Source organism: Lichenostomus cassidix, chromosome 4 (assembly GCF_008360975.1).
Source record: "Lichenostomus cassidix isolate B80296 chromosome 4, HeHo_3.0, whole genome shotgun sequence".
Classification (NCBI taxonomy): domain Eukaryota; kingdom Metazoa; phylum Chordata; class Aves; order Passeriformes; family Meliphagidae; genus Lichenostomus; species Lichenostomus cassidix.
This window is the reverse complement of record NC_139484.1, coordinates 65920245-65937084: the sequence shown is the minus strand read 5'-3', so window position 1 is coordinate 65937084 and position 16840 is coordinate 65920245. Positions and strand designations below refer to the sequence as shown.

The 16840-nt window shown below is 39.2% G+C and overlaps 1 protein-coding gene across 4 annotated transcripts in view; it reads right to left on the bottom strand.

The window, feature by feature from the left end:
- DOK7 (docking protein 7) overlaps window positions 1-16840 on the bottom strand; it is a 57715-nt gene that overhangs the window by 25707 nt on the left and 15168 nt on the right. For 3 of the 4 annotated variants that reach the window (XM_085059699.1, XM_085059700.1, XM_085059702.1), the window contains 3 exons: window positions 16686-16805; window positions 9270-9377; window positions 6821-7695 (listed from right to left, as the gene is read on the bottom strand). In XM_085059699.1, coding sequence (XP_084915825.1) covers window positions 6821-7695; window positions 9270-9377; window positions 16686-16805 — 1103 coding nt within the window. The remainder of the gene's footprint in view (window positions 1-6820; window positions 7696-9269; window positions 9378-16685; window positions 16806-16840) is intronic. The other variant, XM_085059701.1, reaches the window with a different exon arrangement.

Sequence of the window (16840 nt, the reverse complement as noted above, 5' to 3'; positions counted from 1 at the left end):
CCCTGAGTTTAGCTCCATGCAATCTATGCTTTCCTTTTCTCTTTTTGTGTTTTCTTCCTCTGCAGGTGAATTTTACTTTCTCCCTTTTAGAAAATGAAGATAGAAAGTGTCTGCTAACACTTTGTGGGATTCTGTTGAATTTTTCCAGAAAGAAATGGATTACTACTTAAGGGAAAAGAAAAAAAAGTCAGAAATAGAGGGAAAAAGCCTTCTATTTTATCATTTTGGCCCCATTCCAAGCAATCTGAAGAGCCTCCTTTACAGCTGGACCAAAAACAGAAACCCCACAAACCCTACATTCCACAGGGAATAATTTTTTCCAGCTTTTATTATCAGATGACCCCTCCTTCAAAGCATTTCTTTCTCTCTCTTCAGAAAAGCTACACCTACCAACAGAGGAAGAAGTAGCCATCAGTATTAGTAATAATAAAAACTATTACCCAGCTAGATTGTATTCAAGGGAGGAAGCCAGTTTTCCCCTTTGCTCATCGTGATGGGGATAGAAGGTCAATACTGTGGTTTATCAATATCTCCATGGCTCTCTGACAGGAAAGCAATCCAGCAACACTCCTGTTTCATACAGAAGAATGTATTCAGCTGAGCTACATTGTCTGCATTCCCTCATGTAAGGAAAGATGCTCTCTTCTCTCGACATTGCTATCATTTCACTTACCAGTGCTTCTGTGGCAGGCACTTCTTTTCCCATTACAGACCACAGGCTGTCTGCTCCCCTTAACGCCAGATCCCAAGAAATGCCAATTCTTATTGTTCTGAATTTAGATTAAAACCTTTATTCTTTACACAGAAGCTGTGAGGATTCTTTCATGACATATGGAGAGTACCTTGAATGCAGTTTTTTAGATAAAAGATAAGGTAGCCTCCTGCAAGGCTGAAAGCAAGTCAGATCTGCACTGCTCTGGTGGGGCTGGCATGTCTCGTGTTACTGTGGCATCTCAAATCCAGATTCCTTCCCAGTAAGTGACCTCCCTTTGGAAGGGCCAGGTCACTTATGTGAGCCCTTACCAGCAACAGCAGTGGAAAAGGAAGCTGGGTCTCTTCTTGATTACTGGGGAGTGAAGCCTGTTGCCAAGAAGCTTTATAAAGCTGTACAAAATAACCGTGGTGAAGTGGGAAGAAAAGGAATGTCTTCCTTCCCTGCAAGCTGAGGATAAGCAATGTCTCTATACAGTGCATATGTCGACCTGGATGAGAGATGAGATCAAGAGGATGGAGATCATCTCTACAATAGACTTGGGCTCCTGGCCAAAACTACAAAGAGGAAAACAAAACAAATCTAGCTCTAAGCCTGACACTACATACACCTGTTTTATGCCCCTTTTCTCCATCAGCTTCAACTGGAGAACATATTTTTGTACAACTTTTTGAGCTGCACAGCACTGGGTGCTTTTGTTAGCACAGCCAGCTCCAGAAATGACTGCATTTCATTGTCAAGAGCAGCAATGACCATGGATTTCTTCTATTTCAGAAAGATGCTGTGGGGAAATTGGTGGGTTTTAAGATGCTTTTCAATCTCTGAAAAGTCTGAAGAATAGCACTATTGCAAAAAATTTCAGAGCCTCTTACAATAATGGTAATGTGAGTAAAACACCTGATGGCCAAATCACTGTCCAGTGCAGACATCTCACTTCGTGGTGACACATATGGTGGAAGATGCACATCACTGCTGGTTCATTTATCAGAGTCAGGACTCATAGAAAAACAAACAGAATTAAATCTTGAAAGAAATGAGTACAAAAGTAAGTTTTCTAATTCATGCTAAAAAGTCAACAAGATCCAGACAAAAAAGCCTCACAAACACATCATTCAGGTCAATAATGACAACTGACTTCAAGGTTCCTCTGAAGCACAAACTGCTCCTGTTACAGGTCTGACAGTGTGTTGCCCAACTGCCCAGAGCTCTGAGATTAGAGCAGAAATACAAGCAGCAACAATGCTGTAGAAGATGACAAATGCATCCTTCTCAGCTGAGAATTTAGACAGCTTGTAGCTTTTTTAAAGGTGGGAGGAAGCATAAAATGTTATAGTACCACACATCAATACTGTAAAAAAAAAACTTTGAAAAGAGATGTAAAAGATGTGCAATCACAAATAATCATGTTCCTACACTCTCAGAGAAAGCATGGAAATAAACACAGTACAAGATAAACACATACAGTTTACAGTCTCCTGGGGAAAGAGGTAATGACTCCCAACAGAAAAAAAATAGCTAAATTAAGGTTGTAGATAACAGCACATTGTGATTTCTTTAGTATCTGTTTTAGTACTGCATTAGAAAAGTACTTGATTAAAAGGCAAAAAAAATTAAAACATTCTCGGTTACACAGATATGGCCATGTAGTCATGCAGCTGCCATTTCTCGAATTTCACCACACAAATTAACACCTTACAGGCCTTCTCTTTCACCACTTTCAACAGCAGCATCTACAATGAAAGGAGACACACCAGCTAACTCCAGGGTTAAGGGTTTTGTATGGGATTTGGAAGACCAAGGCTATACTCCCAACCCAGTTACAGGCTGCTCATGACCCTGGTAAAATTAGTCCAGGCAAGGCAGCCAAAGAGACCTCAGTGCAGGATGCTGTAGAGTTAAAACTCCTCAGCCTGAGGACACACCAAGCCTAGGGAGAAGCACAGCTGATCTCTCTCTGGTCTGCAATTCACAAGGAACACACAGATATTCACAGTTTCTCTAGAACACAGTGACTCTGCTCTTACACCAGGCTGCAGGTGATTAACCAGCTCTGAAAGGGGAATGTGGTGCTCCATGATTAAATACAGAAGTAAAGAGCCTGCTCAAGGTCACAGTCCAGGCATGCACATGCCTTTTTCTGGAGTTGTAATGTGAAATAAAGCAGTTTCTAGAGGACAGACTAAAAGAGTTAAATATCCTATCACTTAGCCAAACCAACTCCCCACTTAGATTGAGATCCACGTGCCCCCAAGGCAGGTACCACTTCTCCCTATATTGTGTAGGGAAAGGCTCTCAGCCCCTCAGTGCTGTGGATCCTGCTGCCTGACAAAACCCCTAAACTCTTTTATCCAGCATAACTACAACATTTCTCTATTTCCACTTACTGCAGATATGCTGGGAGATTCAAAGTTTGAGGCATGGAGTCACTGCGGTAGCAGGAACTATACAAGCACCTCACAGAGGATTTGGGTAGAGCAGCTCCTCTCTCAAAGGACCAAATTGTCCCCAAAGAGGATTTGGTATTTTAAAATCATCAACTTAAGTACAGGGCTGCATACCAATAGAGATTGATGGCAACAGCCACACACAAACTGACAACTCCTTTTCCCTCTATCATTACAAGTTAACTACCAGAGCAGTACTCATGACTATATTTCTACATAAATAAGAACTCCCACTGACATAAATATGAGTTTAGCGTGAGCTAGACATACATAAATGTAATTCCTACTAATAGGCACATTTGGAGCTGTCAACAGTGATTTGAGTATAACACTAAGTAGTATGAAGAGGCAGCCATAAACATTCCATATTAATTCAACTTGCAGGAAGAAGAAGGTCAGAGGACATAAAGCAAAGCAAAACTAAACCCAGTACTCATAGGATGGAAAAGGACAAAAACAGTTGGAAAATAATTTTATTTTTCAGACTTCTAAGAAAATTTACAAACAATGGTGGTGTAAAAAAAAAGGAACACCCTATAAAAAAAGTTGACATCATTTCTCAGACTATAGCATCAAAGGAAGTTACAGAGCAACAAGCATACAATGAAGTTCTATTCATCAAATTAGTATTAGTTAAGTAGTTAAAAATGCAATAGGTCTAATAATAAATCTCTACAGCTTACTCAGAAATCCCACAACAATCAATTCTGAGCTTAAATTATACTTACAATAGACAATGAATTCATCTCTGCAATCATCTACAGCACTGAAATCAACTAGGTCAAATTACATAGCAAAGGCACACCTTGGGAAGTTTATAAAGCACATCTTGAGCACACCACATTTACATACAACAGAAAGCAAATCACCCTGCATGCTTGCTTCTTAGTCCTCAATGACTAACATAAAATACAATATACAAATGATAGAAGCAATATTTAGTAACTCTTTCATGCTGGTTCTATTCTTCATGCAGAGTGACAGAAAGGCTTCCTTGCCCTATTTTCTGTTTGGGCCTTGGCACTTTCCCAGGGTCTGTTCTCCCTCTGTTCATCATCATCCTTGTCATTAGTGGAGAAGGTGGTTCTTAACAAGTCAGCCCCAATCAGGACCACCACCATACCCTCCACATATTCCAGTCTTCATCCTGCAACCTCTCTCCAACTCTTTACGTGCTGAACTCCAACACACACACAACATGCCCAAACCTAATCTCCATTTGCCAAAATTTACATACAGGGCAGAAAAAAACCAAATGCTCATAGCCTTAATTACTGCTGCAGACTTTCCTCTACTCAGGCCACTTTAAACAGTTAGCATTTAAAAGCCATTAACACAATTTAATTAACAGCTTAACTCAAAATTGCAAAGGAACTCCAAACACTGGAACATGAAAGCCTTTTGAACACAAATTTGAATAAACATGAAAACCTGGTGTCTTCATTAGTCCATAAATCAACTCCTCCTGGCCCTAACTTAAATATATCCTGTTCAGTGTACAAGGAATAATAACGATTTTTTAGTTACAGCACATGGATTTGTGCTTTCACTGTGCTCATCAGGAGAAACGCCAAAGACAGCGTCCATTAAATACTGCTAAAATAACTCATCTTGACAGTTCAGGAGAGTGCATCAAAAGGTTATTTTTCCTTTCAAAAGTAAAAACAAACCCATGAATCATTCCATTTAATGAGACTTCTTTCGTGACTGCTTATAAATGGGTTTAAAAAAATATCAGATGTGCATATCTCATGATAAAACAAAAGTTATTAAGAAGGTTGCACCAGTGTTTATCACTAAATTTAAGTATAGGCAATATCTGAAATTCTTGCCAGCCTATCTTATTAGGGCAGCTAGAAACACCATGAAACCTGACAGCATGTTGCAATAAAAGATGGGGGTAATGATGTCATTGGGGCCAACAGGCAGTTGCAGTGATATAATTTAGCTTTCAGTGCTTTTGAAGACATACAATGGAATACTCACTTTCAGCTTCCCATCTTCCACAGATATCCAGGGTAAGATCTGAATAATTCACATCTAAATCAACAATTCGGATCATCCAGAAACATTCAGACCATGTAAGCTAATTGTACCTGAACTACTTCTTTCCTCCCTGCCTCTAACAAAGCCACCTTTGAGCTTTCTAATCCCAAAGCAGAGTCCTTCCAGAAATCCTTCTTGGCAATTTTTCCCAATTTCTCCCTGACTACAGGCAGCAGGCACAGGAAGCCAACAGCAGATAGAGAGCTGTGCACCCCACTGCCTGCACTGCCTCCAGCCACACTTTGGTGCAAATGGCTGGTAAGGATGGCCTTGGAAGATCACTGGTCCTACTGACCAGTGCAGACACAGCCTTACAAAGTCTGTCCCAGAAGTGCCTCCTTACCTGCCAGGTGCTGCAGGTGCATGACAAAGCCACATCCAAGGTGCTGTGACAGGGCTGTGCAAGCATCCCAGGCAGACAGTGCTTTCTATTTTGCAAACGTGTGAAGGCACTTGATGCAAATGAATGAAACACCTCATGAGGATAAAATAATCCCTCAAATTTATAACCTTTTAATTTTTCTTTCATGACCTACCAGACATTCAAGCCCTTTTCATAGCAGTGGTTTATGTAATCTCATGTTTAATTAAATGCACACACTTTGATGGCAGTGTTTAATTCCTCATGCAGAAATCTCTCCTGCTGAATCCTTGCTTCACACATTCCCTAATTTAAGCACTCCCTCTAACCTTCCCAGCCTTTCAACAGCTCACTAATACAAGCAGCTTTACCTTCTTCTAGTTTAGCAAACACATTCACAAAAAAAATTTTCTCCAGCATGGATAAAAACAGATACATTTTCATGCAATGTATAATTAATGCATAAAAGTTTACTGCCATAAAAAGACAAGAATGTAGCAGGTCCAAAAAGAATTTATAAGAATATCAAAGTCTTTCTAACAGATACTGGCAAATGTGTTCGGAAAGGCAAATGAACCTCCACAGTTTAGGTATTAAGTCTACATGTGACTGGTGATCAAAAATAAATTTTCCTGCAAATAAACTGTCCTGTTTGTAAATTGCTAATGAGTTTTTGTGTACTTCCTCTAAAGTACCTGTCGTTGGCCAGTCACATTACTGGACTGCCATGCTGACTTGACTACCTTTTATTTCACTAGTGAGAAACTTGTCTAACCTGGCTTCTTGTGCAAGGCATGCTCAAACTATGGTGATAAAGAAAAGAAAAACATCAATAAAATAAAAATATGCACTCTGATCACCTTAAGAGTAGCACATACTATTTGACCTCCCTTCATTCTTTATAAACACCATCAGCAAGACAGATCAATGTCCTTCATGCTTGCTTGCCATTATATGTGGACAAATCCAGTGCCTGCAAAACTTCTTTCTCTTTCACTTACATGTACCCAAAGGCAAAATTGGCCAATTTAAAAATAATGATTGGTGACCTATATTTTTCAGTGTTTCCTTGACTAGGCATAGATTTTGAGGAAACCATGTGCCTCTCCATTGGAGCATAAACAACACAAAAAGTTATTACCTGTTCAAAGTATAAAGGAAACTATATTACTTACAGCCTACAACTTAAGTAACTTTAAATTAATCATGATATATTAACTAAGGTTCGTTAGCATCTGCTCAGTATTAGGTATTTACCTTTAGTCCACCACAGATTGGACAAGATGAAAAAAGAGCTCTTGTCATCCCAAGGTGGGGGCTACATGTGTCACAGGGGTCAGCTGAGGCCCCACCAGGTGGTGGCAGCTCACTACTTTTGGAGTCTGACACCTGTCCTTGTGGTTTTGTGTCTGACCACCTTGAAACAAAATCCACATATGTCTCATCACTTGAGTCCTTGCTGCTCTCTGTGAGTAAGGATGAAGGCCTCCCTCTGTGCTGGCCATGCTCAGGTCCCCTCCGTGCTTCCAAGTGTGGTAGAGGCAGTTTTGGGTCACTGGCACCTGGAGCTGGCAGGGCCTGGTCCTTGGGTAGCGTGGAATCTGCACTCTTCAGCTGCACTTCTTTAGAAACTGCCTGTAACACACTCCTGGGTATATCATAAACGTGTCTGAGAGAGCTGGGAACCTGGTACTCTGATCCCACACCTCTCTGGGACTCACTGTGAGGACAAGTACATAGACTCTGATCTGAAGGAAAGTTCAATGGCAAGCTTAGCAACGACCCAAACTCATCGCCGTGGCAAATGTCCAAGCTCCCAGCATAGGAAGAGAAGCTCCCAGAGTAAGAAGAGTGACTACCAGTAGCTATTCCACTGTCAGAAGAACTCTGACGGCCTATTTCCTGCAGCTGTCTGGACCGGAGGGGCTTCGGAGGGGGTTTAGTGGTGCCACGAGCCCCTTCTGGAAGGGTCTTTTCTTCTCCCAGGTGAATCCCCTTTGCAGCTGCCAGTCCATGGCTCTCCTGAGAGGTGCTGGCTGAAGACTGCTCTGGCCACACCGTCAGCCTGCTCCCAACGCTGACATCCGAGTGGCTGGTATCCGAGGACGAGCTTGAAAGGCTCCTGTCGTCTCCTAGAAAAGGAGAAAACACATCAACCTGTGTTTAAAGCACAATCGACAGACTGAAGCATGGCAAGTATGTACAAACAGGAAGGGCCCTGAGATTCCATCTGCTTTTTGTAAGTGGAACTGCCGTCAGAAAGACAGAATTCCTGCAATAACTCATAGCCCCACGGGAAAAATAAAACACAACAGTATGTTACCTTGCCATAACCCTACCACACTGTGGAACATAATGCATTCAACGATAAATTTTTTAAGTTTATGCACCAAGTTCTCCCCTTTTCAAACATATTTTACTTTCATAGTTAATTGAGTTGCTGTACCAAAATACAGCCATACATCACTGTACAAATGAGAATAATACTGTTATAAAAATGTTTACATATCTGTATACAAAAAGATTTTCTGTGATTCATTCATGCATATATTGCTGGATTTTTTCCCCCTCAATGATACTTGCAAGAAAGGCATTTTAACAGGTAATTACTGCCATCAAAGACAGAATATGGAAGAAAAAAATGTAAACATTGGCATGAAAGGGCACAAGGACAAAACACAAACATCACACCAACAAAAAAATACAAAACCAAATAAATACAAAAACACTTTCTTGTAGCACACACAGACTCCACAATGTTATTTTCTTCTCTCTTAACAAAACCAATGTGAAAACAAAGGCAGAAACTGTACATGAAGCTGGGCCATGATTTCTGACCAGAGGGACTGAAAAAAAAACAACAGGCAGGCTTATCTATCAAGTCTCATTTATTTTTTGTCAATTCAGTCAAGTCTAGTAGTAATATGCTAATTAAGAAAAACCTCAGGAAGTCTCACTGGAATTTAGTCACCAGCCACATTACCCAGCAGTGTCTAGGCTAAAGCAGCCATTGACATGTATATAAGCACATAATTAAGCTCCTGAGGATCTTCACAGGGACATTTTTTTAGGCATGTAGGCTTTAGAGTCAAGAGCAAAGCAGGTATTTAGATGATCTAACTTCAGCTATTAAACAGTTCAAATGGCAGTTCAGGGCACAGGCCCCATTACAAATCCAGTGCTTGACACTAATTCTACTTTGATACATTAACAACTCCAGAAAAGGCATGTACAGATATTATTCCTGCCCAGAGAGCAAGAATATTAACACTTACTACCAGAGCACAGGACTCCTATGTTTTACTGCAAAAATCTGCTGTAAGCCTGATTTGTGAACCATACAAGTGAGCCCATCTCACAGGCTGGACTGAGTCAAGTACTTAAGCAGGTATCAGACTTGATGCAGACAGCTCTTTTAAAGTTTTACACATCAAATTCAGTAGGACTCAGCATACTAAATGGTTTTCCTGGGTTAATTGCGTTTGACTCAAAACTCAGTCTGCTGAGCTGAAAACCTCCAATTTAAATCAAAGGACTTCAAACAATGCTGTTAAAAAACTGCCTCACCAACAACACAACAAATCAAATGTCTTGACCATTTCTCTGTTATTTTTCTTGTAAGCTTCACATCCTATAGCACAGGCCATATAACTTTTAAAGCCTGGGCAGGAAGGAATATTTTTATTTAATTAAAGGTATTTCTTACCTCCACTCCCTTGGCGACTCGTATGGGACAGCAAGCTCAAGCGCTTTTCTAATTGCAAAGCTTCATGAGCCAATCTTTCTTCTGAATAGGCTGGATTTGTACTTGGATCTTTCAAAAGAAACAGAAGATAAACAAATAAAGGAGGAAACATGGAAAATAAAGAAAAAAGAAAGAAATAAAAAAAGACATGTTAGATTCTTATGTTTGAAATGCTGATTGTAAAAATGTATGGGACAATCTGACTTCAAGCACATCCTGCTAATTTACTATGTGCTACACAGTAAATTAAAATTAAAAGTGTCAAAGATTTTCAGAGATTATACCCAATGTCTGTAATAGTCACCACCAGGGACAGAACACAGAAGAGCACAACACCAAAGTCAATAGTTAGAGAATAATTAGTATCCAGCAAGTACAGAGGACTTGAAAGCTAATTTGACTCATGTAAAATATGTCCAGAATTCACTGGGAATTTTAACATTGAAAAAGACAAAATTTTGCATTCTAGAAATTTACAAATCTACATCATAAAGTCAGAGTCATAATGATTAAACACTTTCATAAAGAGTCATAATGATCTGACACTTTCCAATCCAGATCATCTATTCATGAAGACTTGTTTTCAAGTTTGATGTTCAGAAGGTCATTAAGTTCAGGTGTCAGAGATAAAATAAGCAAGCTGGTGGCTCTCTGTCTTCACATTTAATACAAGACAAGTTAGAATGACGTAAACCACTCCTAAAATGTACTGTCATGGATTTTCCCCTTACATTTTAATAAGTTTGCCATTCCAGCTGAAATTATTTCACTGAAGAAGGCTCATTATATTCCAAAAAAAAATAGAAAGACAAAAAGTTACACAGAACATGGAAGAAATTTCATCAGTAACACAGGCCAGTTTCCTTTAAAACATTTTGTTTCCAGCAGGCACAATAATAAAACCAGATGTTGGAAGCAATCATAACCATTATCCCAAGAGAAACCTTCTGGATTCCTTCAAATATCACTGATGAGTGTGCCATGTTGAGCGGTTGCAGAGGATATGGTCTGCTAACTTTTCCCTCATCAGAAATTTCAGTAGTTCTTATAAATACATAGGGAAAGTAATTAATGACAGAGAAAATAGATTAGCTTCCTCACAACTGCTGCTCTGATGTCTGTATATCTGTATCAACTGAGTAGTAGAAACACACCACAAAAACACTGAATTTTTGAATAAGGGGGGAAAAGGATGAAAAAGGCTATGCACTGCTGTAGTTGTGTTAGTAAGACAAAAAACAGTTGTAAAGATAAAAGTTTCATTTTCATCCCAGGTCTTTTCATTTTAAAAGACTTGGTTTTGATATTGTCAACACAGCAGTCAAAGCAAGCTCACAATCCAGGGAAGGAGAACTGCCAGGTCAGCTAAATTCCACGAAAGCTCCCTACATGATTAACTACCCCAAGAAACAAACTGCCACATCTTTCCTCCCTAACCATATTCTATTGCTGACCTGCCATTGACTGGCATTGACTAGCTCAAACCTGTGCAATTGCTCACTCAAACGAAACCCACAATGCTTCCATATGGACCTCTACCAAGGGAAGACACAAGATCTGGCCACCAGCACCTATGGTGCAACCCAGGCAGGGCTATGCAAGAATCTGCTCCGTGGCATACAGCATTACAAGCTGCTGCCTGAGTCTATTTTTTAATGTCCTCTGCTCCAGTTACTCTGCTGTATCTATTTAAATGCCCTATGTCCAAAAGAGGTTCAAGAAAGATGTTCTATGAGCACTTGGAGCATGAAGTTGGCATAACTGATCAGCAAACTGGTCAAACCAAGATGCAAACAGGCAGTAACCCTTCCCACACCAAAGAACTGTCAGTAGGAAAGGTCCTTTTACTTTCCTCAGAATATGGTTACTTGACAAATGCAGATTTTCAGAATATTGCTAGAGCATCTACAGAACAATTAGTTTTTTAAGTAACTGATATCCCTCAAAGACAGCAAAAGAATTTTTTTTAAGTGGTCAAAAAATTGATCTTGTAAAATTGGCTTATAATAAAATACAAGATGAGGTAGGAAAGAAGTTGAAGTCAGTAAGTTTGCACTTCACATGTTCAATTGTTTCCAGAAGCCTAGCTCCCTATCAGCTGCACAGCTACAGAACCCACCAGCTTTCACACAAAAACATGAAACCTCCAGGCATACTATCTGTCCAACAGAACTGATCATTTCTGGTTAAACTTCCCCTTAAGCATTGCCTATGTATAAAAGGTATGTATACAACTGAGTTCATAGTTATGTGCTGCGACCGCTCATTGCTCAGTTTTGTGAAAGACTGAGCAGAAGAACCTTCCTCAGCAAGTTCTAGGAAATACCTAGAGAAATAACTTCAAAACCTGACAAACACATACAGAGTCTAACTTCTAGTTATATATTGAAAATAATTATCTATCAGTCTTACCCAAGTCTTTATTTCACCTTTAATCTTCTCTGCTAATAAGCCAGACTTCTATGGAAAACACATTCAATATTATTCCCCAGAAGTAACGCATTCTTATATCAGTATTTTTGGTTACAGACTACCAAGCTCTTATCAGGAGGTTTTCCTACAGGATCAGACTATGGAGTGAAGTCACTAGCAGCCACTTTTTACAGACCAGTCTTTATCGGAGTGCATAACCTACAACCTTCCATGAGTGCTGTTGAAATAATCCTTTTTTAATAAGTTTTTGCGCCGTAATTCTACAAAGCTGGATTTTCTGGCATCATCCTATACCTTTTGCATGCCCAATACACAACCTCTAAATAACTGTGTGGCAATTTACCATATTAGTAACTCAGAGGGACAGAAGCAGCATGACCAGCACCGAGGCAGCTGCCCAAGGAAGTTCCGACTGCTTCTGCCCACACAACATCCGAAAGCAGCTTCAAAAACAATCAGTACCTTCATTTCACAAACTCTTAACCAATGTATCCTGTCAAGTGATTCATTCAGGTCCTTCAATTAGTAAAATGTTTAATAATTTTCCAATAAAGAATGGATCCTTTGCTATGAGGGAAAAATCTTTTTAAGTGAGGCAGTTGCTGAAATGTTCTTATACACTGCTTTGGGGCAAAGGGGAAGGATTACATCAAATTTAGCTGGACTAAAAATGCCTCTGCTGGAGATTTTATTTTTACATTACGTTGGTGGGTATTCATTAAAGCCACATCAGCTGCTCATCGTGGGAGATTTTGAATACTTTGGTAACAGACGAATAAAGTGTCACAGTAATTCAAAGCTCCAGGGTTGTTCAATAAGCACCTGTCAGGAAAAAATGTATTGTATCCAATTCAGTCAGCAGCTACCTAATTGATTATATGCATCTTTAAAATGCAAAATTGGTTAATTATTTGATTAAACAAAATTAGATAAGTTAGGCTGAAAAATCTCTCTTCTCTGCCTTCCTGTGTAACTTTAGGCACATTTGTAAATCAGGCCTGGACCCTCACCTTCTTGTTAACATCTCCCCACCTTCTAAGATGTCTGGAGGAATGAAAAGATATCCTTAAAGTTTGAGGAGGATCCACTTGGTACAGACACTGCAGAAGGCAGCCACAGAGCTGTCTTGCAATGACCAAAGGTGTATCAAGCTTCAACAAAAAGGAAGAGCATCAGACAGATCCTCAGCAAGCAGCACTGTACAGTCCCCAGTCAGCCACAAAGCAGCCTGGAAAAGCTTCCAAAATTCAGAGAGAGCATCCAGACTATCAACATTACACCTGGGGTCTTTCCAGACTGCAGGACTGGACTGGCACATACTCGGATACAGAGAGTACTGGTTTGCCCACTGATCAAAGACATCTCTGATGGGCTGCTGGGCCTTTGCAGTGTTCAGGTCTGGCATTCAACAAGAATCTTGCTAGTGAAAAAAAAGGAGTTCAACACACACCTGATAAACAAACATTTCTCAAATAATAAGCATGCAAATTCAGTATAGATTACAAACCATGCAGTCAGTGATTCATTACTAAGTCCATATCTACACTTCTGTCAAGACAGAATGTAAAATTCTCTGGACTGTTTTCTAAATACCTCTTCAAGGCCAAAATAAGAAAAGAGACCATGCTAATAGCCAGTTACAGCAGTTCTCTTCCAACTAGTAGCTGGGGAAAACAAACCATCCAAAGACATCCCATCAGTCATTTGAGTCCTTTATTTAAAATATTAGACTTCCTAAAAACATCTACAGATACTTATACCCACACGACCTTCACATTCCTGTCTTCTATGCCTTCAGGGGTTTTTTATGAGACCTGATCATGCAGCTTTTAACAAAGCAAAACCTCCGATCTGCTAATGGAGGTATCAATAGGACTATTTTGGTACAATTTTGAAGAATTAACGGCCTCCCAAAATAAGTACACATGTAAAAAACCATAAAACGTCTAATGTTCTTTTCCTATTCCAATTTATTTTGGACGTACACATAATAAAATTATTTTTTATCATGAGAACAGTAATTTGATATTCATTTCCAAGTAATAATTCAGGTTGGAGGGGATCTCAGGAATTCTCTAGCCTCACCTGCTGCTCAAGGCAGGTCTGCTATGAGAGATTAGACCAGATTGTGATACCTTGCAATGGTCAGTCAAGTTAATGAGTTCCACTGCACTGGATTTTCAATACATATTTTATAGATGATATAACAGAATATGTACAGTAATCATATATCCACGTGATAAGAACATCATGCTTTTAAAGAAATAAGGCATAGTTTTTAAAACTACAGTCTTGAAAAGAAGATGTGGATATTGTCCTTGAGCAAATATCCCTTAACACACAGTTTACAAATTCCATTTGGATACTGGGCATTTTACATTTAAGAATCACTATGGCAAGTAAGAAAACTGGTTATTTTTCAATCCCCTTTGAACCATTCTCTACCATCTCCTATTAATTTCATGCTAACATAAATATTTCAGCACTCCTTTGAGCACACCATATGATTGAGCTGTTTGTACATGAAGCAACTGGCTTCATTCATTAATCTTTTCCACAAAGACAGACTACAAACGTTGACTGCATAGCATCTATAGATTAAATTTGTGCTGTGGGCATTGGTGTCACTGTGACTGTGACTGTTTTTACCACATGCTTTCTCTGTACATCTGCCCTTTGTGTGTTTTCCTTGTTTGAAAATACCACAGTGCTTCAAGCATATTTCACATTTAAGTTGGAAAGGTACAGGCAATGACAAGATGCCAAACTCAAGTAGCAAACTGTAAAGAGAAGGTTTCTCTAAAAGCTTTTAAACTGCACAAAAGCAGAACATTGCACACACAGAGTACAGCTCAGGCTGTGAAACATTCTGCACTGCAGTAAATATGAACAACATAGACAAGAGGTTTCTTGGTAGAAACCCCACTCTGGAAGTTTTGATCTAGCTACCTGAAGTGTACAGATAATTAATCTGTTTAAATGCTGATGCTTTCAAAAGGTTGGGTGAATTTCAATACTTGACACCGTGCAGCTGGTAGACTTGACCTTTCCATGCAATAGAGTACATTCTGTGTAACAACACACTTGATAAGGAATATTAGTTTATGGATGAATCACCAGAATTGTACATCTGCGTGTGCCTTTAACAGATCTGTACAAGCTTCTGCATGGGATAATAAATAAAGGAGAACATAAAAACCTTGTTTTTTTCCATGAAGGAACGTGTACATAGGGAGTGACAATAAAATGAAAGAAACAAGGGTAAAACACAAAGGAATGAAAGTTAGAGGGCTCAATGTAGCTTGGAAAAAGGCAGAGGAGTCTGCAAGAACATGAGCACAATTCCCTACCACACACTTCTCCTGGAAACAAGATGAAATTAAGTGGATGAAATTTTAATGACAAGTCCATCAAGCACAAAAGAGAAAGGAAAGGACCTCAGAAAAGAGGCCTTCTCTTACAAAAAAACACCAAATACTCCCCACAAAGTTCCACATCCACTTTATGCACCTCGGTGAGGTCAGAGCTCCTGAAGGAGGGAAGGGAATGTGGCATGTGGCACAACAGCCCACAAACACCAGAAGTGATAACTAAGATGTGAAAGCAGATTTACTCCCACGTGCTTCTAAAAAACAAATCTTCAAAGACTTTGCCATCTAAAATTAAAATTTAAAATAATAATTTAAAAAAAAAAAAAGGTAGCAGAATAGTTTTTTTGTAGGCTTAATTTTTCTGGACATAAATTTTTGTTATGTGAAAGATTTAGGAGTTGTATATATGTGTGTTTGTGAGTGTACATATATATACACACACATAGTTTTAGACATGCAGAAAAATGTGTTCAGTAGCAAAGCTTTAAGTACCAACACTGTTTCTGTTGTTGGGTTTTTTCTTCTTTTTTTTAGCACTCCAGTTAACTGAATGCAAACATGTATCATCACACAAGAATGACTCTTTTGCCCACTATACTGCTTGATTATTTTATTTATTTCTGTCTTATAAACATGAGAAAGACGACATGAACTGAGCCTTGTATTTACTGCATTTAACTTTAACTAATTTTTCATCATTTATTTTCACAAGCTTCACATATAGACCTAATATTTTCCATCACATTTCATTTCTGCAATTATCTTAATCTTATAACAGCAATAAAACCCTGTCAAACACTTATTAACAGCCTAACACTTAAACAGAAATTCTGAGTATTTCCACAAATCCAACCTCAACCTTCACCATTCTTGCAGCCTTTTCTCACAGTATTTCACCAGCAAATCACAGATAATTTTCTGCAATCTCATTTCTACACTTTCATCCTGTTCAACAGAGTCATTCTGACTCAATACCGTGTTTCAGCTGCTGAAATCAAAAGGCAATAGGGTTTATTATGATGCCATCCAAATTTCTGTCTGAACATTACACCGCATGAAGCATTTACCATGAAATAGGAACTGGAATTTAATTCTCACACATCAGGAAAAGAGCTCAAGTTGAAAAACTTAAATGTGATGTGGATGACTGACAAAGCTTTCTAAGGGTGACAAGATGTAGAACATTTTATTTTGGATAAACTCAAAATGCTTCAGAAGTTAGTTTTCCATTAAACTATCAAAACAGCAATGCAGACATGGATCCAAGTTAAATGTGTTTTAGTTTAAAACTAAAAGTTAGGGTTCCTTTTCAATTCAAATTGCCACCTTTAGTACTGTTAAATAAGAGAGGGTTAGAGTTAGCAATACCACCAGATATATGAATGAGCCAGAGCAGCAGGGGGAAACTGGGTACATCCAGCTTATAAATCTGTACTGTGACATTTCAGAATGAAAACCACTTTGCACTCTGCACACCCTCGGTGTCTGCAAGCTGTTTTCACAACAGCAGCAGTGACTGTGAGACATGACAAGCTCCTACTTTGCTTGGTTACTCTACACTTCCTGTATTAACCTGGGAGCACTGGACGCAAACCAAAAGGGCCTTTGGTCGGGGAGATGCCGCGGACGATGCAGTCGAACAGGAAGCTGATCTGCTCCCCTTCAGCACAAGAGAGGAAAAAAACACCAGCCCCTGCAAGAAAGCACAACATAAATATGTGTGGTTTT